The 25,698-nt window shown below is 34.2% G+C and overlaps 3 protein-coding genes across 4 annotated transcripts; all 3 read left to right on the forward strand.

The window, feature by feature from the left end:
• The first annotated feature begins 24 nt into the window (after positions 1-24).
• LOC135837154 (esterase FE4-like) lies at positions 25-10,064 on the forward strand. The gene is made up of 10 exons (XM_065352334.1): positions 25-311; positions 379-519; positions 594-753; positions 845-1,030; positions 1,101-1,312; positions 8,453-8,612; positions 8,719-8,891; positions 8,966-9,125; positions 9,591-9,729; positions 9,855-10,064. The coding sequence occupies exons 1-10, from the start codon at positions 171-173 to the stop codon at positions 10,018-10,020; spliced, it is 1,638 nt and encodes a 545-aa protein (XP_065208406.1). The 5' UTR covers positions 25-170; the 3' UTR covers positions 10,021-10,064.
• Positions 10,065-11,008: 944 nt separating this feature from the next.
• On the forward strand, positions 11,009-13,610 carry LOC135837157 (vesicular glutamate transporter 3-like). 2 transcript variants are annotated; one of them, XM_065352339.1, is made up of 10 exons: positions 11,009-11,233; positions 11,299-11,495; positions 11,668-11,898; positions 12,004-12,178; positions 12,279-12,406; positions 12,493-12,613; positions 12,708-12,841; positions 12,922-13,064; positions 13,191-13,311; positions 13,434-13,610. In XM_065352339.1, exons 2-10 carry the CDS (start codon positions 11,409-11,411, stop codon positions 13,572-13,574), a joined length of 1,281 nt encoding a protein of 426 aa, XP_065208411.1. In that variant the 5' UTR covers positions 11,009-11,233; positions 11,299-11,408; the 3' UTR covers positions 13,575-13,610. The 2 variants fall into 2 exon arrangements, with proteins under 2 accessions (XP_065208411.1, XP_065208409.1); XM_065352337.1 differs by having other exon boundaries at positions 11,312-11,495.
• Positions 13,611-20,038: 6,428 nt separating this feature from the next.
• LOC135837167 (vesicular glutamate transporter 2.2-like) lies at positions 20,039-25,691 on the forward strand. The gene is made up of 9 exons (XM_065352356.1): positions 20,039-20,320; positions 20,432-20,607; positions 20,717-20,947; positions 21,027-21,201; positions 24,420-24,671; positions 24,775-24,908; positions 25,017-25,159; positions 25,284-25,404; positions 25,487-25,691. The coding sequence occupies exons 1-9, from the start codon at positions 20,245-20,247 to the stop codon at positions 25,652-25,654; spliced, it is 1,476 nt and encodes a 491-aa protein (XP_065208428.1). The 5' UTR covers positions 20,039-20,244; the 3' UTR covers positions 25,655-25,691.
• Positions 25,692-25,698: the final 7 nt, after the last annotated feature.

Here is a 25,698-nt window from a genome sequence, read left to right on the forward strand (position 1 = left end):
TGATAAAATGGTAATACGCCTTCTATAGATACGTAGTACAAGTACACTCGTAAAATGAGCTTCTATTGTGAAATGTCCATTGTCCACTATATACTTACGAGCAGGCCGTATTTCTAGAACACCTTTCGACAATTCTTTTTCAGTGAAGTGATTCCCATTGAATATTGAACATGGCGCAAAAAGTGACAGTTACAGTGAACGAGGGTAGAGTTCGAGGAGTCAAGAAAGTGTCCAAATTCTCCGGTGCAGAATACTATTCATTTTTTGGTATCCCCTATGGACAAAATACACGCGGATCAATGCGATTGAAGGTAACTTACACACCCTATGAGTTAACACAAGCTCAATATTATAGTCTATGATCTACATTTTCATCAGGACCCAGTCAAAGCGAAACCCTGGGATGGAATTTTAGACGCTAGTGTTGAAAAAAAAGAAGGATGTTTGCAGTATTCGTATATTCGGAAAAATATCATCGGTTCAGAAGACTGTCTTTATAACAATATCCACACCCCAAGTGTAAGAACCAGGTCCACCAATACATAAAATATTCGACTTTTGTGTAAGATGGGCTTTTATATTTTTTATCACAGCTGCCTTCAAAAAATGATGCTTTAAAGGCTGTAATCGTCCTTGTACATCCAGGAGGACTAAGTCACGGTTCGCCTGAAACTTGGCATTATGGATCGCCTGATTATATTATGCATTTAGATGTCGTATATGTTGGCATAGCACATCGATTACATTTTCTAGGTAGGTATCTACATTTTCACACGACCACTCGGGGGTGCTGCAGGGTTCATGTTCATTCCTTGACGTATGACGATTGCAACGAATTCTGTAGGGTTTCTGAATCTGGGATTGGACGAATGTTCGGGCAACCAGGGATTAAAAGATATTATCCTCGGACTAGAATGGATCAGAGATAATATTTCGGTTTTCGGAGGCGATCCAAATAATGTGACTTTACTAGGAAGTAGTAGTGGAGCTGCACTTGTACATAATTTGATGCTATCTTCTCGGGCTCAAGGTTGGTATCCAATTCAACATCCTGATAGGTTCGATTCCAAATTCCACTAAAGCGGATATTTTTTCCAAAGGATTATTTCACAAAGCTGTAATGATGAGTGGTTACTTCTTTAATCCTCTGCGCTGCACTCAAGAAGAGAATATCACCAATAGCGTGAAAATAGCTGAGAACCTAGAGTACGACGTACCTGATAAATCAGATAGAAGAAAATTACTTTCAATTTACAGAAAAATAAGAGCTGAAAAACTTGTAGAATACAGGCCAGATCGAAAACTCAACACAGTAGGTGAAATGATTCATAATGTACAGGGTGTCTGGTGAGTGGATGTCAAAACTTCAGATTTGGATATACCTAGCTGGGTACAACTTGAAAAAAAAAACGTTTTGTTATGGACAAGTTGCCTATCTTTGAAATTTAAAAGGGCACCGAATTTTGAAAAAAAAATTAAGAATGTAAAGGTAGGTAGGTATGTACCTATTAATTATAACTAGATAACCCATTTTTCGCGCATACTGCGCTCCTCTTCTAGACGTGAATTGTTCATTTTGAAAATTTTGAAAGTATCTTTTTTCGCCTATAATTCCCAAAAAGTCTTGCTTTTTGCTAACATTGTTATTGTTGCTTTTTGCCGGAAATTGTGAAAGGTTATGGCTGTTTTAATAATTGACAGAAAAAAAGTTGTTTCAAAGCAAAAATTTCAATAATTGTTACTTTTTCATCAAAAATAACCCAAAGCGTAAATTGTTCTCTAAAATATCCTGAAAAGCATCACTCTGTCATCGCTTTATCATTCATTAAAATAATGTCCTACTTTTCTACAAAAATTGAAAAAAAGTATCAGCTTTCTTATAACAATTGCTTGAAAAGTCATGGTTTCATTTAAAGTTGGCAAAAATTTCAAGTTTTAGGCAAAATTGCGAATTAGGCTACCTATACTTATCACTTTTTTAGCAGAAGTTGCTGAAAAATTCCAAAAATACTTGTTTTTTTTCCTACAGTTGAAATGAAACTAACACATCGGATTGGATCTAATACCACATAACTGAAAATTTCAAAGTTTCACTTAACTTTGACCTGGAACTTTTTTAAGCTTTCTTCAAAACTGCGAATGTGTCAAAATGTATTTTATGGCAAGCTTTTTCTAAGCAGACTATGAGTACTCTAAATATTGGTTCGGTACTGGAGAATACTTCAATAAAATACTTACTTGACACAATTTTAGAAATGTGACGCGACCAGCGATACCATACCATATGTCGGCAAATTTTTTTTCGTTTTATTGTGGTTTCTGGTAGTGTTTTTCTTCCTCTTTTCAATGGTGCAAACAGATTTTCAAAATATTAAAATCTGACAAATTTGCAAAATTTCAAAGTTGCGTATTTTTTGAAATTCAAAAACCAAAATTCTGAGAAAAACGTTTTTGAAAGTTTGGGTTATTTTTGTAACATTTTTAAAAACCAGTGAACAGTATTTTTTTTTTTTGATTTTCTTCATCTTTTAATGGTTTTACATCATAGGTAATATTTTTTTTTTTTTGACATTTTTTTATGAAAAGCACTTTTGTAAAACCGGTTTTTCACCACTAAAACGATGTGTTTAAGATCGGTGGGTACACCCATTCCAAAGTATAGGCTTCATAGTATATGAATCGACAAAAAATTTTTTTTTGATATTTTCTGACTTTTTCCATGAAAACGCGATTATCTCAAAAAAAAGTTTTCCGACTTATGGTATGGTATCGCTGGTCACGTCACAAATATTCCAAGATTTCCGAGTCAAAAATGCAATTAGGAATTTCCTTAAAACGTGATTCTAATTTTGTCAAGGACTCACAAAAAAAATTCAACCCCTCAGTTGAAAAATCTAAACTCCTACATATAACAGTAGAGATTTTCCAAAATAGTCCGAAACTTGCATAAGTTGATGAAAAAGTGAGATGCTAGATAAGTATAACCACTCCAGAACTCAAAAAAATGAAACCATGGTTCCAGGATTAATTTTGATACCCAATGTGCTAAAAATAGCACTTTTTCATGTGTACATCAACACCGTTGTTTATCTGTTTTGAGCTATTTAAAAACTTTTTAAAGCTCCCTTCAGAAACTTTTCAACTTTTGATAAAAACCATGACAACTAAAGTTTAAAAGCTATTTTCAAATTAAAATATTATTGAGTAGTAGAGAATACTGATTGTATGAAGCTTTTTCATGTTTTTTAAGCTTTAGGATTTCATTTAAGCTTTCTTCAAAACTGCGAATGTGTCAAAATGTATTTTATGGCAAGCTTTTTCTAAGTAGACTATGAGTACTCTAAATTAGTTCGGTACTGGAGAATACTAATTTTTTATGTCATATCTGAAGCTTTCTAAAAAATTTTCAGCTTTAAGCTTTCTTCAAAATTTCACGAATATGGTCAAAAAGTATTTTTTGGCAAGCTCGACATAGGTAGACTATACATACTTTAAAATATTCATTGGGCACTGGAGTATTCTAATTTTTACATCATATCTGAAGCTTTTTGAACTTTTTTCAGCTTTAAGCTTCCTTCAGAATTTTGCGAATATGGTCAAAAAGTATTTTTTGGGGAGCTCTTTTTAGGGAGACTATACATACTTAAAATATTCATTGGACACTGGAGAATTTTAATTGTTCTTATGAAGTATGACGCTTTTTGAACTTTTTAAAGCTTTAAGCTCCTCCATGACTCACCCCACAACCTCACCAAAAAAATAACTCCAGATTCGAACTCTACGACCTCGAAAACATATCAATCGACATATCACACAATAATATAAGAAACATTTGACATTTGAGCATTTTTGAACTTCAAGCTTTTTTCAAAACTTTACGAATATGGTCAAAAAGTATTTTTGGCAAGCACATTCTAGGTAGGCCATACATACATTAAAATAGTTATTGGGTACTGAAAAATTCTAATTGTTTATGTCATGTATAACGTTTTTTGAACTTTTTCGAGCTTTGAACTCTTTCCAAAATTCTACAAATATGGTCAAAAAACATTTTTTGGCAAGCTCTTTCTAGGTACACTATACGTACTTGCGCGTATACATCGACACAGTCATTTATACTGCCTTGAACTTTTTGAGCTTTTTGAAGCTTTTCAAAGCTTTAATCAGAACTTTCCAAAGTTTTGATACCACAACCCCACCAAAAAACTGACTCCAGATTCAAACTCTACGACCTCGGTCGTTAGGTCCCTTTCCGTATGCGCCCTCACATATAAGGAAAATATGACATTTGAGCTTTTTTGAGCTTTAAGCTTTTTTCAAAACTTTACGAATATGGCCAAAAAGTAGTTTTTGGCAAGCACTTTCTGGGTAGACCTCTTACGTAATTTAAAATGTTTATGGGGTATTGAAGAATTCTAATTCTTTACATCATGTACAAAGCTTTTTCAACTTTTTCGAGCTTCAAGCTTTTTATAAAACTTAACAAATATGGTCAAAAATTATTTCTTGGCAAGCTCTTTCTAGGTGGACCATACGTATTTTCGCGTATACATCGTCACACTTGTTTATACTGTATCAATTTTTGAGCTTTTTGAATCTTTTGAAAGCTTTTTTCAAAACTTTTTGAACTTTTGACCAAAACCTGCACATCTACGGGTCAAAAGCTTTTTTATGAGACATCGTCGAACAAAATCGGTTTGGCGGTTCTTCCAAACGAACGATCACAAAAAAAACACCTTGCTATTTATAGATATTGAGCTTTTTTTGAGTTTTAAAGCACAAATTTTTTGTGAACTTTTTTCTTCAACATTTGACTTTTTTAGATGCTCTTTCAAGGTATAATATCCCGTTCGCTACCGCAGTCACACATGCTGTGACACACAAAACCACACACACAGACTGCTGTCACATATGTGTGACAAACTTGAATGTTTCTTTCTCAGAGATGGGCCATCCTAGCAGTTTGAAATGTTAGTGGCGGAACTATGAACGCCTCATCCATGTTTAATCAACACCACTGGGATTCCACTAGGCTCGCGCAGTGTTACCAACAACCTATATTTTTGGCTGAAATTTCACCAAATTTTTTTTTTCATTTTTTTCAAAATTTATGCCTGGGCTGTGTGTGTACTGTGTGTTCATGATTTTGGGTGCGGTAGTGAAAGGGATATACGTACTACTGTGAATACGTGACATATGCTACATATAGGCTAAAATCAATTATTGAGCTTTTTTGAGCTTTGTGGCACAACTTTTTTGTAAACTTTTTTTTTGACATTGGACTTCTTTCGATGCTCTTTCAAGGTATAATATACATATTTCTCTATATATGTCGAATGCACTACGTATAGGCTAAAATCAATTATTGAGCTTTTTTGAGCTTTAAGGCACAACTTTTTTGTGAACTTTTTTCTTCAACATTTGACTTTTTTAGATGCTCTTTCAAGGTATAATATACGTACTACTGTGTACATGTCGAATGCGCTACGTATGGACAAAAATCAATTATTGAGCTTTTTTGAGCTTTACGGCGCAACTTTTTGAACTTTTGATTAAAACCTGCACATCTACGGGTCAAAAGCTTTTTTTTGAGACTTCGTCGATCAAAATCGGTTCAGCCGTTCCTGAGATCTCACTGTCACAAGAATCCGGTCATAATTTTAATATATAGAATATAGATGAATGAGATGAGGATTGGATGTCATATATTCTTATAGAAGGATAGATCAGAATAAACAGGAAACACCCAACTCATATAAACTTTTCTTATGGTTTACGGATAGCTCGAAGGGATATGACGATCTCAGGTGTAGCTACTCTGACATAATAATACATACATACTATAATGGGAAGAGTAGGCAATATTCACACAATATATCACTCTTTTGTAGTATTATTCGCAATACAGGCGCTGGTAAATAAAATAATACAACTACAAGTGGTATTTCTACACTCATATACAGTAAAAGCTTGTTATAACGCTCTTCAAAGAACTGAAAAAAAAAACGTTATAAGCCGAAACGCGTTATAAGCAAAAGTCTTGTTTTAACACTGATGAGGGTGTAATACCGCGAATTCTCGTTTTAAAGCAAGAAGAGCATAATATAAGAAATGTAAATGTGAACTTTATTTTGAATTTGAACAACTGGGGACATACATACCTAAGTACTTACGCTAAAATCCTTCTTAAATGCAGAGAATTAAATTTATAAAAAAATGAAACTTTTGGTGACATTAAAAAATGTTCAAACATTTACCTGCAGTTGTTTGAAACAATTCAATTTCCATTCTTTCAATCATTACAATTTCTTCTTTTTTTTAAAAAAAAACACGTTCCTTAGTCACATTACCTGCCTTCTTTGTAAGAATTGTAATCAAGCTTCTATTAAAGTTTGATAAGGTTATCAAAAAATCTTACTTTTTTATGGCCAAAATAATTTTACTTGTGTGTATGAACTGAAATTGTTTCAAGTTAAAACACATATTTTTTGGCAAAATTTTGCAAAAAGTTTTTCTTTACTTTTTTAAAAATCAAAACTGCAAAAATTTCAAAAAAAAATGTTGTCGTGGCCAAAATTTTCTAAAAGTGAGGATTTCTTACATAAAAATAAGCTTTTTTGTTGCAAAAAATTGGTTTTTTGTTGTCAAAAATTATAAAAAAATGTGATTTTTCCTGAATCTTAGAGCATTAAAACGCGATTTATAATTGATCATGAGCGTTATATCGCGATTAATTTTACATTGGTTTAAATGGGGTTGCCTATACTTGTCTAGGGACCAGAGGAAATCAGCGTTATAACCCAAAGTGTTATAACGAGCTTTCACTGTATTTGCGATATATTTACAAATATACACCTTATAGAATTAACACACAGATTGTAGATGTACTTAACATAACAAACTGTACCTTACCATATGTCAAGGACTACACATTTGAAAGCACCAAAGGTTGAACCAATTCTCTAGGTTCACAGTAGAATTAATTAATCAGTCCAGAATCTACAATTAGCCGATTGTTATGAAACAACAATCATGCTTGCGAATAAACCAAATCAACATCCAACATACTTGCAATATACTTAATTATGACACAACCAATTTAGGGCTCAAGAGGTGATCAAATCAAACAGAGCTGTGGGACCGAAACGATCCCAGAACCGGAACAGATTGAATCCAGATTCAAATCCAATCCCAAAACCAAAGTCATTATTTTTCTTGATCCCAAAACCGATATAATTTTGAACCCAAAACAATCCCAAAACTGAAATGATTTTGTTTTGGTTTTGGGATTTCAATTTTTGCCCTTTTGCAGCGATTTTATTTTGATAAATAGTAATTTTACATTATTTATCGTCGAATCATTCAGATTATGATAAAAATTACTTGACGAATTAAGCAAAATATGCGTTTAAAACGTTACACTAATTACACCATTGGATTTTGCACGTCAAAACCACCCATTTTTTTAAACTCTTGCCGGGTCCATTAGTCAATTTGAGCTTAAAATTGGTTAAAATGGAAATCCCAAAACCGAAATCAATTCAACCCGGAACCGAAACAATTTTTTCAATCCCAAAACAAATCCCGAAACCGAAATGAAAATTCAGAAGAGCAAACCCGAAATGAAAAAATGTCGAACCCAAAACCGAAATCCAATCCCAAAATCGTTTTGATACCACAGCTCTGGTGATCAGCCTAGTGAGTACTCCGACTTTTACTACAAGTCAGATTACCCAAGTATGGCAACTTGAACAAAGTCGATCAGTTGAAGCTAACTTGTGCAGTGATGAGAGCTTCTCTCAGCATGATGCAAGGGGCCTCGTACTGCGAGTTCATAGATAGATATACTCGTACCACATTTGGGGGTAGTCATCACATAAACGCAGACAGAGATCATTTTAGAAGAAACACGTAAATGTTACAAGGTATGATGCTACCTCACAAGAAAAACGTATTGGAAATGGATAGTACTTTGGAAAATGAACAAATTTTGTCATCATGAAGTTTTGGCCAACTTTGAAATTGAACAGGCTAGAAATGTTTTGAAATGAAAATTTGAGGAAATTGTGTTTTTGACCTTCTGTAGTACAACTTTGGAAAATGGACAAATTTTGACCTAACTTTGAAATTGAAGAGGCCAGGAATAGGCATTTAAATTTAGGTATTCATTTTAAAATATGTCTGACCGCTTCAATTTCAAAGTTGGGCAAAAATTCGTAATGACAACATTTTTTCATTTTCCAAAGTACTACCAATTCTCACGGTCAAAAATCCGTTTATCTGAAGTTGCCCCTTAAATTTCAAATACAGGCAACTTGTCCCATATAACGTTTTTTTCAAGTCGAACTCGGTTATTATCCAAATCTGAAGTTTTGACATCCACTCACCAGACACCCTGTATATGTAGCCTTGTATAGGATAGATTAATCACCTCACTCATCTAACAACGCAGGTTATAGGTACACCATTTCCTGTATCACCTTTCATGCCCACTGTAGACCATCGAGAAAACGGCGTGCATCCCGAACATTTCCGCAAATCCATACCATCAACAGCTCGAGTACCTGTACTTTATGGAATCTGCGAAAAAGAATCTGTGGCAGCATTCTGCAGTAAAAATAATTGATTTTTAATCGCTCGTATTTTACTTATTACCTAGGTACTTCAAAATTACGGGGAAAAGTTTAATTTCTATCCGCTTCGTCGTTATCACTTTAGGGGGCATGCGTCAAGCCACAATGACAAATTTTATAGGATCAATTCGTAACAACCATTACGGATGGGGATACGACATCACCGATGACGAGATTCAATACATTAAAAAACGATCCGGAGATTTCTACTGGAAAGGACAAAACATTAAGTCGGCTCCTTTATCAATATTAATTGACGTAAGTCTATGAATATGATTAAAACAGTGATTTATGTTTGAATCATGTACCTAATCGTTCACCTGTGATTCTAGGTTTATACAGATCTAGCTAATTCAGACTTATACAACACTTTGCTCAATGTGATGGCTAAGGATTTGCCTGAGTCTGTTTACGTTTACAAATTTACTTTCGAAGGAAATGCCAACAGCCTAAAAGAGAAATTAAATGTGCTGTTCGAGGAACCCGTACAAGGTACGTACATATTTCAAAGCTGCAAAAATTACAGGAGGGATTTTTCGCAATAAAATAAAATTGAAAAAATGGCATGATTTTTGGGGCTAACTATTTTTTTTCATACAAAACTTCCAACCATCCAAACGCGAAACGTATTGAATCGTACATTTTTTTCATAAATACTTACTAAAAATGGTGAAAAATTATTGTCGTAATTTTTCCAACACAACTTCATGATAAGGTATATAGTTTATAATTCCTACGAACTAGACATACATAGGTGTACCTATGCGGAGGGGAAACCAGGAATTTTTCAAACAACTCTACAATATGGCACAAAAAAACTACAAAAACACTTTTCTGTTATCAACACTCAAACCTAAACAATCGTAAGCTCGGTAAAATTCCACGGAATTTGAACGAAAATGCAAGATAGAAAATTTTGGAATAGTGCCTTATAATTAATTATACTTGAAATTGCAGGAACGTTTCACGCAACTGACTTCAACTATTGGACCCCAATAGTTTTGGCTGGAGACGAGCCGAACCGCAAACTCACCAAAGAAACAGTACAAATGATCCGTACTTTCACGAAAATGATCGCAAAATTCGCTAAAACTGGGTAGAGTTACCTACTTACAGAAACAAAAAATTTGAATTCACAGGGTGTTCATTCGCCACCAAAAAAACCCCATGAGAAATAATTTGCCTGCATTATTAACACCTAACACTATTATCTTCTTACAGTAATCCTAATACTGAAGAACTCAAAGCTTACTGGGCTCCTTCAACGGTTGATAAACCATGTTACATGCAAATAAACAGCGAAAGCAGACTGATAGAAGGCAAATTGAACGGTGAAAGAACAGAGTTTTGGGAAAACTTGAAGCACGAGTTGAGAAAAGATTATTAGATTGATTCGTATTCAAATATAAAGACTTCAGTTTCTTTCGTCAATTATTATTATGTACTTTTTACCTACTCGCATCTACTCGGTGTTTCATATAGGGAACCTACCGCATTACATTAAGTAAGTAGGCAACTTATGTTGAGCTCAAGTACGTATATTTGCCTATTTTTAAATTGAAGGGGAATGATTTCTCGACAATTTCAACCGCGGATCACAAAACAAAAACGAAATATTCAGAAAATACCGAAAAAATGATAATGAATTTGATAATGTTTACCAATTTTCTTCAAAATCTCAATAATTCTCAAAAAAAAAAAATGATTCTTTGAATGGTACATTATCCACTTTCTCTATCTTGATTAGGCGACTTGATAACTAAAACTAATGCAAATTCGAAGTCTAAAAAATCATTCCAGTAAAAATTCAAACAAGTGTTTTCATCTTTAAAATCGTTTGAAATTTATACAGCACTAAACAGCATTATTTGAATAAAAAAATTAGGTACCTACAATATTTTTCATGAATCTTGGAAACAAAATTCCTTCATTTGAGTATGAACCAGCTCCTTCAATCCAAAAGGCAGGCATCCATACGTACTTGTGCTCAGCATGACTTGCCTACTCACCATATTGAAGGAGGTAGACCATTTATGAAACACGGTATAAAATGAACTGAACGTAGTAAACAAACACAACCACTTTTGCACTCCTAATCTCCCAAGCCATAAATATTTACACAGGTATGTATCATAAGTCAATACTGAAAAGCTCTCTCTCAAGAGCTTCACCTCAGCAGCTTTAAAAAAAAGTGAAGTTCAAAAACATGGGAATTTGTTCAGCATTTCTTCTGGGAATTACTTTTTTTAAAAATCGGAATAGCTTCCAAAATCACATTAAATTCTCAGAATGTTTCACCCAGCTCATAGATAGTTTGCTATCAACGTCCAAGGTGTTTTTTTTTTTAGTCTACATGCAGGTTGACATTATTTCGAAGTCATTTTACTCGGAATTCAAACGTTTTACAATGATTAACGCAAGTAAAATACGCAATACGCATTCCATATTCATGCACACGAAAACATTTGAAACCATATTATTTTTTCAAATACACCCTTCACACGAAGAAATTTCTTGAAATCGCTCAAAATGACCAAATGTGAAGAAGAAACATCCCATCATCACCAAGAAGTAGACGTGAAATTGTTGCAGTTACAGAAGTAAAACAAAAAATTCTAACTATGATTTTTCTTACACCATAATTGACAAAAAATGATCAATTTAGATTTTTTTCTCAGGGAAAATGATGATTCGGAATCGAAGGTTGCATCGATATGGTTTTCAAAACGATTCTTCGTGGCGATTTTATTGTTTTTTGGGTACGTTTCTTATGCTATGGGAGGTCAAGTTGTTAGCATAGCAATAGTTGAGATGGTATCCAAAAAATCAGACTCTTCAAATAATCAAACAACCAGCACAAAAGTGAGCAAATTATCAATCAGTCAGCAAAAAAATAAAAACCACACACATCCATCTAATTGAATTAAAATTTCTATGTAAATCTCACTAATTTACCCACTCCACTCTCAGTGCATAAAACAATCACTCTTTAAATCTTCTTAAATTTTTTGTTCTTTTTTTTTTTTTCCTAAAGCAACCAACATTTCAATGGAATTCACTAACGGTTGGAATAATTCTAAACACATTTTACTACGGTTCCTTGTTCTCTCCTCTAGGAGGATACTGGTCCAGTAGATTCGGAGGAGTTGCAACTTTTGGAATATCGATGATGTTGGCAGGTCTGCTGGTATTTCTGACTCCATTCAGCTTGAGCAATCACTTTTACTTATTCTTACTGGTTCGAATATTGGTAGGAGTGTTGGAGGCAAGCAAAATTTAATATTACCTATACAGACTTGAAGGAGAGGGGGGATGGTAAGATGGTTATTGAATTCATTAACAATGCTACAATAAAAATCCTCTCTTTTAGAGTTTTTGCAATGCAAGCAACGCTGAAATTTTTACACGTTGGTTTCCAAAACAAGAACGGCCAATTTTCATGGCTTGCGTCATCAACGGTTTATACTTTGGTACAGCTGTAACATCACCTTTTTGCGGATTCCTCATCCATAAGTGGGGATGGCCGATGGCATTTTATGGTGCAGGTAGGTATTCAATTGCATATTGATAGGATAGGTATAGGACTAAAAAAACTGTTTCGGAAAAATGAAAGTACGAATTTGAATTTGATTTTCTTGTATGGAGCTTTTTGCATTTGCTGGTCTCTACTGTGGCTGTTTTTGGTCCAAACTGATCCTTTGAAGGATAAATGGATTTCAGAAATTGAACGCAACCATATCTTACAAGGAACGGAGAATAAAATTAAGAAAACTGTAATGTCTATCTATTCCAAGTTCTATAAGCTGTGCTACGTAAGATCACTGTAAACACTTTCAATGACTTTGTCTAATTTCTTCAGGAACCCTTCCAATACAGGAACATCTTCTCCTCAACTCCATTCTGGGCTCTATCACTGAGTAAGTTCGCTTTTGGAGGAGGAGTGACATTCATCGTCGCTTACTTTCCTACTTATATCAAAGGTCAGAGAAGTATTTTTGAACAATATCACCATCACCATGATTTAAAAATTTTGAGAAATTATTCACGCTAAATTGTTGTATTTTTGTGCCTTAGATGCAGCCCAAACAAACATCAATATGACAGGTGTTCTTTCATCAATACCCAACTTCGTCAACATACTGATAATACCTATCGCCAGTCTCTTAATGACTCATTGGCAAAACCACAGCAAATTGAAGGACACAATGGTAAGGTCATGAACTCTCGAGGTTTCACGAATTTCATTAAAATCGTTTTAAAAAGTTTTAATTCTGTGATTTACATATAGATACACAAAATAATACTCAGCACTGGATTCATATCAGCTTCCAGTCTTTTTGTTGTAATCGCTTTTGCGAACAGCTTCACCATATCCATGATCTGTTTTGTACTCATAAAAATCATTTTATCCAATAACAAAGTAATATTAGAGTACGTATCAACACTCAGCAGCAGATTTTCAAGTCTGGATGCTCAGCTATAAAATATTTATATAATTTATAAGAAGTAGGTAAGGTACCTACTACCTACTTAATAATTATTAGCAAGAGTTTTCAGACTCATAACGGTGAGCATGGCGCCAAATCACTCCAGCATTATATCAGGGCTATCATTATTCTGGCAGACTATTGGTAGCATTGTTACGCAAATTTTTATAGGAATTTCAGTCAAGAATCATGTAAGTGAAAATTGGTAAAAAAAAAAAAAAATGAAATGCAAAATCTTTAATAAGACTTGACGAACGATTCTCATATAACAAATCACCAAGATTGATTTTCACACGAATGATTATGATTACAGAAATTGGAAGAATGGAATTCATGTTTCTTATGGGCCGCAGGTGTTTTAGTGATCATCGCTTTAATATTCGCGATGTATGGCTCTAGTGAACCTCAATCTTGGTCCAACTCACAGACGGATACAATAGATTGGAAATTCTGAATTTTTAAAATGTTTGAAGAAATTTAATCTTCTCTGTTTGTTTTTTTCTTTCACAAAAATGTTTTTGAGCATTTTCGAAGAATACGTATAGAGTCCAAAAATTGAATCACGATGAAAAAGATTTTTGAAAAAGGTGTCATGAGACCCATCAAAATATGTTAAAATTTCATGAGAAATTTATTTATCTCGACGAAAATGATTTTTTAACAATTTGAAGAATTTTTAACCCAAAACTAAGTCATGATTTTCATTTTTTTTTTTTTTTTTTGAAAAAGATGTCATGCAACTTATACTTATTAAAACAAATCAGAAAGGTAAAAAATCAAATTTCATAACTACCTAAGTACCTATCAACACATTTTTGAGCATTTAAGAAACTCACAGATTCAGGCTTAGGTAGCTGATTCTAGGAAAATATGTATAAAATTCAAAGTAGATTGAAATTATATGTACCTATACTATACGAGATTCAAATTTTTTAAAATTAGGTATATGGAATCTCATTGAATTTAATGAACATCTCCACAATATGGAAATAAACAATACACAAGTAAATAAACGAAAAAATTGCCAAAAATGGAGAAAAACCAGAAAAAAAATCGTACATATGTACCAATTAGTAAAAAAAATTGAATTCCATAATAATCGTGACCAATGTTAGGGCTCAAAATTCTTCAAAAAATCTCAGTAAAAGTTTTGAAAATATTTTTGATTTTTTCCAAAATTTTTGACCAATTTTGATAGATAGATTGAGTGAGACTTCTTAAGAAATTCCAAAATTGTGACCTAATTTTAGACTCAAAATTCTTCAAAAGTGATCAAAAATAGCAGGTAGGCCGAACTCGAGTAAACGAGTAAAAAATACCGAGTATCACCTTATGAATGACGAATTTGTCAAATTTTGAGGTGACCTCAGAATTATCAAGTCAAACGTTTGTCCCCAATCAATTTTAAAGATAGGTATGTTTTGTTTGTCTTTTCGAGTACCTTCTTTAAGGGCCATTATTCGAGTGATTCCAACATTTTTTCATTGTCGTCGAATTTTTCAAAAAGTAAAAACCTTCCAGTTTGAAGCAGCACATAACTACCTAGTACCTACTTCAATTAACATTAACAAGATAGGTATAACTCATCATCACGATATTTCTCCATTTTTTTGTCTGTCAACTCGAGTTCTATTAATGGTTAAAATATTTTATAAGTTTCATTTTGTGAGCCTCTATTTTGATCGTATTTTTCGGGAATTGGAAAATTCGAAAACCCACTAGGTACTTAATGACTTCAGAACAACTCAAGACAGCGATCTGTTGATGTAGTTAGTCTCAAATTCAATAAAAAAGTGACGTGCAAGAAAAAATAAATTAAGTCATCTGTCCTTAGACAGACCTAATAGACCATCTTACACGCATTTGAAACAACCCTTAGGTTGGCTAAAAGACAATCCCAAGGGAAGACCTAGCTATCTAGTAGCTTCGCGAATGTCTGTCGAATTACCGCCTCGCCATTCGCTTTTCGGTGAAATAAAAAAAAACAGAAAGTACTTTTTAAGCACTGATAAATCCCATATATTTGAGGAATAAAACAACAAAATATATGGGTCAAAACAAAGGAACAAAAAGGCAAAAAATAAGGAACAAAAAGCAAACAAAAATATTAATAATGAATGGGATTATCCCAGCGCTACCCTACCATTCCTATACCCCTCAGTACCAGGCACGAAAGCATCTGAGAGACAGGAGCACCCTCACTCCATACCTACCCAAAAGGTGTAGGTACAAGGTCGGATTCCCTATTCCGTAGCTAGCAGATAGGTAACCCTATGCGCTATGTACATGCACTTGTAAGCGATGTACATAGACTGAATTTTGACACGTAGAACCATCGCGTCTTTTGCCATAATTATGGCTAACAAATCCCTACCTAACAACGTCCCTATACATGCCGTAGCGGATAGGTACGCAGTCTGTTAGATAGGTGCACTGCTCTAAATTCTAAAAGAAATAACTTTTCTTCCCCCTTAGAGGAAATAAAAGTTTACTTTTTCTCGCACTACATTGCCCCAATTTATTTTACAAAAAATGCGAGCATTCTTTATAAGATAAATCTTTGACACGAAATACGGAAAAAGTGAAATTTTGAAAAAATTACCCTGTAACCTACACACCCGTGGGTGGCCTACGAGGAATGCCCCGATTTATTTTGTAAAGAAGGCACCGGTAACAAAAGGTATAGGATAACAACAAAAAATTATTAATGTCTAATAAAGACCGAAAAGAAAGAAGAATAATAAACTAGTCAGTCTTAGACGTTGAAAACAAAAATACTTCTAAGGGAACATCAAGATATTTATGACTATTCGGATAACATCTTAGAGTTATAAGTGTTCAAAATCAAAAGAAAATCAATACAGAAACATAAGAAAAAAAACTAGTCAGTCTTAGACTCAAAAAAAAATAAGAAAAGTTACAAAGTAATTATTAATGTACTATACAAGTCGTATATAGTCTAAAATTAAACAGAAATAATACTTTTAGAGAATATTAGAATAGTCACGAATATTCAAAAGGCATCTTAATGTTATGAGAAAAATGGTCGATACCAAAAGAAAAATTTAACTAAAGAATATAATAGTCTAACTAGACATTGGATATTAAATTGCTATAATGGAAACGTGAGTGTAAAATTATTATTACACAATATTAAGAAAAAGAAACAAAAACAACAAAAAGATCTATACCTATAGGTATTCATATAAAATACTAAAAAGAAATTTAAATGCTAAGGCATTAGTGAGTATACGAGTATAGTAGTAAAATCCTAATTGAAATAATAAAACCATAAAAGTTAATTTTCTAATAAGAAATTAAGTCATAACTAGTCATAATTTAATCGTATTTAGATCTATACAGTGACTAATTTATGAGACAGTATAAAAAATTCTAAAAAAAAATAAAAAATCGCAGTATCAAAATATAATCGGCAACACTGCTGTCTTCGGTTTTGTCGCGTAGAATGGGAAATTGGCATCATTGGTGCCGTGGAATCATAACAGTGATAAGATGATAACCGTCGATCGAATGAAAATGTAGAGTTCGTATTGTTGATTAAGCATCGAATTTATGTCGTATTTGTCGAAATGTTGAAATTTTCGCAAATCGAAATCGTCGAGATACTGAAGAATACACCAGAAATGATCGAGCTGTCTACTTTGCATGGGACACAATTGGCAATATACGCGTGATTGTTTCTAAAATAATTTGATTTAACAATTGAGGAACATCGGACGTTTTGTCGTACATCGGGCCTGTCTTGTCGAGAGAGTCTTCAACGAATTCGAGGTAAATTATAAAGCCGGGAGCGGCCAGTTGCATAGCTTCTTCGCATAACCATTTTCATAGGGATCTTCTCTTCAATGGATGTACACCATAGAGAATCGGTGGTATTATGACAATGCGTAGAACATTTCTTGAGAGAAGAAATTCGAGTAGACGTTGAATCTCGACAGTCATCAGGTTTTCTGGGACGTTTTGGACCTTGTGTTCCTCGACCGAAAGTAGCACAAAAGAAGACAACGTTATCAGGTGATCTTGAATGTTTTGTCCTATCAATTCGGCGCTAATGACTTCACCAACAAAGGAGCTTTCGTAGAGTGACATTCGTCGGTCTGCTTTTCCACCGATGCAGTCCAGAATCATTGTAAAGATCACTGAGTCTCCAAGGAGCAAATATTGCTGGAGATAGTAGAGATATTCGTCGCTACGGTTTTTTAATTGGATTCTGGCTTCAGCTAAGTAGTAATGAAATCTTTGCATTACTAATTCCGGCGGATTTATATAGGGAGGAATTGTTTCAACAAAAGTGAATCCACTCTCTCTCACGACTGATTGAAAATTGCTAATAGTGACTGGTAAGGTAACTATGTTGTTATTAAACATAACCTTAGTATCGTGGCGTGTGGCGAGCTCTCTACGAGTATTTCTCGTCGATGGGATTCGAAAATTTGTACTGTTTTGGATCCTTCGAGCTGCCAACTGCTCCAACCTTCGCTTGCATCGTTCACTGTGATTGATTGGCGGCGAAACTGGTCTTAATCGGTATGGCTTCTCAACTCTACCATCGACGATTTCTCTCGATGGGAATTGAACGCCTGATGGACCAGGACGTGGAGAATTTACACCGGAAGGTCCAGCACGTGGAAAATTATTCAATGAAGGTGGTTTAGGCACGAATGGCGTCACTTTAGCAGTTGATTTAGTGATCTTAGAGATGCTGTTGATCGATATTTTTGGTTCTCTGGAGTGCTGCTTAGCGACATGGCGTTTCCACACATCAGAGTGATTCTAGTCTGAATTAAATTCGATATTCGGGGAGGTCATGAGATCGAGAGGTTCATCAGCATCGGATTTTACTGGCGATTTTCGACGGTGAGTTTCTCGACGCGATTCTTTCGGTTTGTCTCAAACAGGAGTGTTGACATTACCATCAGTCTCCATGGGCTTCCATAGGACTAATTGATTGTTGATTTCTTCAGGTTGGACGGGAGTCGAAGAGAATGGAGGTAGGAAACTGGCGTATGGTTCGATCGGAATTGGATAATCTTCTCCCTCATCCATGGTCGCATAGTTAACAATGTCAACGACATCGTTATCACGTTCCGGATGCTCCAACTCGTTAATCATTTGTTGAATTTTTTCGCTTTTCGCCGTATCGACATAGGCCTGGAGCGCCACCCACACCTGATTAACGTCTACCGAAATCACTGAAGCAGCGTCATCGATCATCGCCAGAATTTCATCAGTTGCACCGGATAAGCGAGGGAACTTTAGTTTAAGGTCGTGCAGAGAAATATGCACGTCGTGTATGTGCTCACGTTGTGCCTCCACGCGCCAATCGAGTTCAGAGTTCTTATTCCTCAATTCTACCAGCTCTTGGTTGAGCCTGGTGAATTCCCGTTCAATTTCCTTGGTTGCAGCCGGCGATCGTATTAGATGAAATTTGAAATCGGTATTAATTTTGACGAACGAGTTCCGATTTAATCGTTGACTACATGGTCAGTAAGCGCATGGAGCAACACCTTTGAATTCAACCATACTGATGTGTTTGTCAAAGCAGCGTTGGTGGTACGTGTGTCCACATTTCACCGCAGCCACCGTGCCAATTTTGGAAAAAATACCCTGAAAGTTGCTGGCCAACGACCAACGGCACTTTACGCAGGTTGCCACTCGTAAACGAACGGAATCCATTCTGTGAAATCAGTAAAAACAGATTCGAAAAGAAAGATGTTAAAAATGGTTGTTCGCTGGTGGCAGAGTATGAATCCTAAAAGGCAGAATAAATTACCTGTAATGTAATACTTGTATTGCCTTTTCATTTTTTTTTTTTACAGGTTCATAAAATAATAATTTGTAACGGTTTCGTTATATCTTCGGCTTTATACCTTTTGGTTGCGTATGTCGATAATTTTATCATATCCATCGTCTGTTTTGTACTCATCAACGTGATAATTTCGTATAACAGGGTCATTTATGAGTAAGTGAAAGTACATGTAAAATTTTTCACCCATAATATCATTTTTACCCGACTAATGAATATTATTTTGTTTTATGATTTCCTTTTGTGTGTTTTTCAAAGAGTACTGACAGTCAATATTGCTCCCAATCACTCCAATCTGATCTTAGGATTGACTTTATTTGGTCAAACGATCGGTATCATTGTAGCTCAGTCAGCTATCGGGTACATCGTTCAAAATCACGTAAGTTTCCAATTCCCAATCAAGATTATTTACATGAAAATATGACAATAGTTACTCATAAAAATATTTCTTTGGATTTTAGAAAGCTTCAGAATGGGATATATGTTTTTGCTGCGCTGCTGCTGTGTTGACATTCACAGCTGTGATATTTGGCTTGTTCGGTTCAAGTAAACCACAACCATGGTCGGTCTCTCCTCCAGCTCAGGTTGCAAACTCTTCCAAACCTCAAGACTGAAAATAATTATTACTTATTGATACGTTACTTCTTTAATTTAATATGGGTAATAATGAGAATGTATTATTCTGCACAAGTATTTTTTTTTTTTACAGTGTACTTAGAAAAAGACTAGTCAATCAAGTATTGAAATTTTTTTGTGATTCAACACTGTGATCAATTTTTTTGTACTTTCACTTTTTAAAATTTTTTTAATTTAAAAAATAATTTATGCATTTAATGTAAGAACAAGAAGTTACCTATTCAATTTGTTGAGAAGTATTTTTATGAAACTAAGTCGTTTTATTTTTTATATTCAATTTGAATAATTTTCAATAAATTATTTTTCCATTTTTACTCAGTAAATTTTCCGATTGCAAAGAAAATGCTTAGAAATTTCCTTACATCTAGGTACTCATCTTCTTTCGGTAGTTTTTATAAGACCAAGATTACATTTTTATCAGCACTTCGTAATGTATACATAGCAAACATAACCCATAAGTAAATCTTCAAGTAATCACTGCTCTCAGTACAAGACATGTTGAACGAAAAACTTAACACACGTAATGTTAATTTTTATCTTTTTATAACCAAGCGATGTACGAGACGTAAAACCCCCTACCGGTACATTTTGAACTTGACACTGAAATATCGCTTTCCTATACTTAGTTATTACAAATTCATCAAGAGTCAAATTACAAAATATGACATCAGACAACATCAACGTTCATGACAGAACAGCCTATACAGCAATTTCTGCAAGACATCATTCACAATATGGTACGTTTGAAAGAATACAATTTTGCATAACATGAATTATTTTTTGAATTGAATCTAAGTAGGTATTTTAAAATGCATAAGTATTATTCTAAAATGATTTTTATTAAATAGGTAATATAGAAAATGCCAATCATGGTTCGAAACCACCACGGTTATTATTCTCCAAACGATGCAACGTAACTGCATTATTATTCGTAGGATACGTACTGCTGACAATAGGAGCACGAATGCAGGGTATCGTCATAATCGATATGACATATTTATCCGGCAATAATACCACTGTTGATGTAAGTTCTTCTCAAACTATTACAGATTTATGTACCTATGTGCATTAATAAGAGCTCAAATTTTTACACTTGGAACACTTTACACCTTTATAATTTATCAATTCCTAAGGTTGCACGCTACGATTGGGACTCACCAACCATAAGCTTGGTTTTAAACATGTTCTGGTACGGTTTCCTATTCTCACCCTTCAGCGGACACATTTCACAGAAATTCGGAGCAAGTGTAACTTTGGGAGGATCGATGTTGCTATGTGGGGTATTACTCTTCGTCAATCCATTCGGATTACAAGTACACTTCTATCTGTTCCTTTTGATTCGAGGACTAATTGGCTTCCTCCTGGTAAGTAAATGCTGATTGTTTAGCTTCTCAATCTTGATATAAATATTTTTTCTCATAAAACGACGATTTTATTTCATAGGGTATAACAATGTCGTCCATCACTGGAGTCATCGCTAACTGGATACCGAAAGCTGAACGAGCCAAGCTCATGGGATTCATTGTCAATGGAATACATTTAGGTAACGTTTTAGCGTTCGCCTTCTGTGGGTTTCTCACGCAGCATTTCGGTTGGCCAATGTCATTTTATGGCACAGGTGAGCATTCTCAGGTACCTACTATACTTCATACCTGCGAGTAGTTTAAAGCACGGTAAAGTGTATGTGTACAGTTTGGTGAGTTCGATACTTATTATCTGCAGTGATAAATCAGCAAAAAATTCGATCTGGTTGAAATTATTAAACGTAGGTACCTACTAATGAAAAAAACAAAATATCCGGCGAGTAATAGGTAAGTGCTTAAATTCGTTTTCATTTTCAATTTTCTGTTTTTTTTTTTTTTTTTTTTTTTTTTTGTAGAAATAATGTCTTTAGTTTTTTAAAATTAAGCGATTAATTTTAAATTTTGTCGAAAAAATTCTACACTCAAGAAATGCAAAATGTTGCCTACTCCAGAATTTTCAATCAAACAAATTTCAAGTTTATGAAAATTTAAAAAGAAAAAAATGAATAATATGAGTAATAAAATAAAAATAAAATTTACGAAAAATTCCCCAAAATCCAAACATCTAAAACTGGGGAATTCATTTCATAATACATGACACCATTCAACAGCAGTCGGGATTTCAAATAATTGGCGTCTTTTCTTCCTCGCCCCTCCCCCTTTCACTCCTAATCTCAATAGGATATGCAGGGTAAACTTCCAAAAAATTTCTGGGGCCTCTTATTTATGGCGGTAATAGATGGTTTTAGAGCTTAGAGCCAATCATAATAATATTTCCATATTTTAGGGCGAGAGAGAGGGGGGATGACTTGTAAAAAATGTTTTTGATTTGCTAGATTTTGAAAATTCTTCTCTCAATTGTAAAATCTATGTAACCATAATCAAGAAATCAAATTCTAAAAAATTTACTCTTCCTACAGAAAATTAACCTATACCTAAATCTCAAATTTGTATTGTAGGGAGCTAAAGTTCTAGTAATTATTTTGCCTAACTTTTCGAACATAATACAGTGAGGGGAGGGGAAATTGGAAAATAAAAATGGTCGAGGACTAAACAAAAATTTTAAAAAACTAAATCTACCTAGTTTATTACTATAATAAAGTTATTTATAGCGAAATGTTATGCTCATGCTCGTTTTCACTCAAAATAATATGTTTTAAACTATTTGGGGGGGGGGGGGTGGGAGGAAGGGGGTAGATTTGAATTTTCTTTCAAAATGACGTCGGGCCAAGGTAAAACATGAATCACATTTTTACATTTTTTCTTCTTTTTCCTCTTTTGCCTTTTGAATGGCAGCGTTGTCCTCTTTCAAACAAAAATTATGGATTTTCAATGCCTATTTAGAACACTACTTTGATTCAAATTGTTTCAAAAACATCAATAAAGAGACGATAAAATGAAAAAAAATACCAAACACAGGAAATTATAGGAACTCATGAGTCAAGACCAACCCAAATTAAACGATTCCGCGTTGTTAGGATTTCCTATAAAAGGGTAATTCTCAGAAAAAGGGTCGATTTTGATATGCATAATTTTGAAAAACGAAAATCATTTTTTTGGAAAATTTCAAGTGGGAATCATTTGTATATGTGTCCCAGATCCCTTTTCTAGTGTTGGCCTCAATTCAATCCCCCCACTGTGGACCCCGGCCCCCCTAAAACGGCGATAATTAGAATTCGACCCTCATCGATGTGTAATATGTCGATTGACATGTTTTCAAGGTCGTAGAATTCGAATCTGGAGTTATTTTTTTTGTAGAGGTGGAGGGTGAGGCGTGGGGAGGGGGAAAATTTCAAATTTTGCTTATATTATCGTGTAATATGTCGATTTATGTTTTTCAGGCCGCAGAGTTCGAATCTGGACTTATTTTTTTGGTAGGGGTAGAGGTGAAGTGTGGGGAGGGAGAAAATGTAAAATTTTGCTTGTATTATCGTGTAATATGCCGACTAGCGCGATAAAAGTACAGCTGTCTGAAATTTGGCCAAGTCGAAGGACAAATGGGCGCTGGACAAGCCGAAGGACAATCTCAACGTTTTTTCGTTTCTAGCCTTACCTACTGGACATTATTCGATTTTTAACACGTAATAAATGTGTACTTATCATGTAGAATAACTTCCCGTGCTCAATTATTGGTTTTGGCGGGTTCATTGGCGTAAATGAAAACACCAAGCCGAAGGACACAGATTTTGCGAAATATCAAAACTTCACAGATAGGTACGATCAGAACGAGCTGTAATGTAGTTTTTAAAAAGAACGGTGCGGGGTAACATTTCTATGAGAACAGTGAACCAGTGCAGCCACTCACCAGAAAAAAATGTTGGATTGGGAAGCTACCAAAAATAATTGAAAATTGCTCGAAAATTTGCGCAAAAAGTGTGTGACAGTTTTCAAATGTGAATTGTGAGCTTCCTATAGACTTATTGCAATTGCAATTTGCACAATAAGAGACCTTCATGTTCTATGATAATGAGAATGTGTCAATTTTTCCAAAAAAAAATGAAGTTCATGACACTTTATAACATTCATTTTCAAAAACATGATGTGTGACAGCCAAGTCGAAGGACATTTGGGGTATAAAATCAAATGTACACCAATGAAAGGAGGGTCTAAAAACCTCAATACCATGTGTGAAATGTGTGCGGGGTCATTCTTGAATGGACCAAAAAAAAAAAAAAATTCATGCTAAAACCGTTGAGAAATTTGCCATGTACACGAATTTTACCTATTTGCCATGTACACGAATTTTACCTTTTTCTGAGAATTACCCACAAATATAAAAAATTATGCTCAATTCTTATCAATGTTTCAGAAAATGAATTTGTAACGAAAGTGCCAAATTACTAGGTACCCACTGAGATGACCAAATGAAATGAAAATTGTAGAGTACTGACAATTTGAAAATCGAATGGTTCCTTGGATAGAAAAAACACAAGAATTCTGTAGCATATTTTGCTTATAATTAGAAAAAAATAGGTAATGTTACCTACAATTAATGTTTAGTTGTTTTTTTTTTTGTTTTCAACAATGAAACATGAAAAATTTAAATCCTGTCTATCTTTATCTCATCTTGAAAAAATTTCATATGACATCCATATAATTCATTTCCCTTTTCCCCCATCACCAATCATTCAAAGAAGTCCAGATAATTTTTCAGTTCAAAATGAAGAAATAAAAAATAAATATCAAACACTGCACAAAACAACAACAACAAAAATTCTAACCAGATGTGACATTTTTGCTGATTTATTTGTACATAATATTGAACTACGAATAATTTATGAATTGTAATCCGATAATTTTTTCGTTATTTTAGGTGCTATATCGGTAATCTGGGCAATCATATTTTTAATCTTCGTCACAAACGATCCTTCCCAAGACAAATGGATCTCGCAGAAAGAACTCGCTTATTTGCAAAGCACCATTGCGAGAGCTCCCAACAAAAACAACCGCTCTCCGTACAAGGCTATTTTTTTGTCACCTCCATTTTGGGCTCTATTTTTATGTAAATTCGCCTACGCTTGGACCAATGTTTTGGTGGTGAGCTATTGTCCATTATATATCAATGGTATGTTCTCATTTACGTACCTACTTAATATCTTCTAATTTCGACACAGGTACCTAGCTACCTACTACCTACCTAATTATTATTGCCGTTATCCAATTTGCAGACGTAATCAGAGCAGATATAAACTTAGTTGGCTACATTGCATCTATTCCAAGTTTTGCTATCATATTTATTTTACCAGTTACCGGAATATTAATGGACCATTGTCAAAAACGCACAAAAATTGAAGATACCAAGGTACCTACTTACTTAACAACGTGGTTCAATTTACTTAGAAAGAATCGTGGAATTCGTTAAAAATTCAAGTCATTTTTCTCTTTTTTTTTTTTTTTTTTTTTTTTAGAGGCTTATAAAATAATAATTTGCAACGGTTTCGTTATGTCTTCGGCTTTATATATTTTGGTTGCTTATGTCGATAATTTTATCGTATCCATTGTTTGTTTTGTACTCATCAACGTGATAATTTCGTACAACAGGGTCATTTACGAGTAAGTTGAAAAAAAACATAAATTTGATACTTAAATATAGTAAAATTGTTCATCCATAATTTCACTTATACTCGAATAATGTGTATTATTTTGTTTAATGATTTCCTTTTGCGTGTTTTCCAAGAGTTTTGACAGTCAATATCGCCCCCAATCACTCCAGTTTGATCTCAGGGTTGACCTTATTCGGTCAAACGATCGGTATCATCGTAGCTCAGTCAACTATTGGGTACATAGTTCAAAACCATGTAAGATTTCCAATTCCCAATCAAGATTACATCATAAATCTGACAATATTTACTTATAAAAAAATATTTCTTCGGATTTTAGAAAGCTTCAGAATGGGATAAATGTTTTTGCTGCGCTGCTGCTGTGTTGACACTCACAGCTGTGATATTTGGCTTGTTCGGTTCGAGTAAACCACAACCATGGTCGGTCTCTCCTCCAGCTCAAATCGTACAGTATCAAACGTCGTCTAAACCTCAATATTTAAAATAATTGTTACTTATTGATGCGTTATTTTCTTACTTTAATGTGATATG

This window comes from Planococcus citri, chromosome 2 (genome assembly GCF_950023065.1).
Source record: "Planococcus citri chromosome 2, ihPlaCitr1.1, whole genome shotgun sequence".
Lineage (NCBI taxonomy): Eukaryota > Metazoa > Arthropoda > Insecta > Hemiptera > Pseudococcidae > Planococcus > Planococcus citri.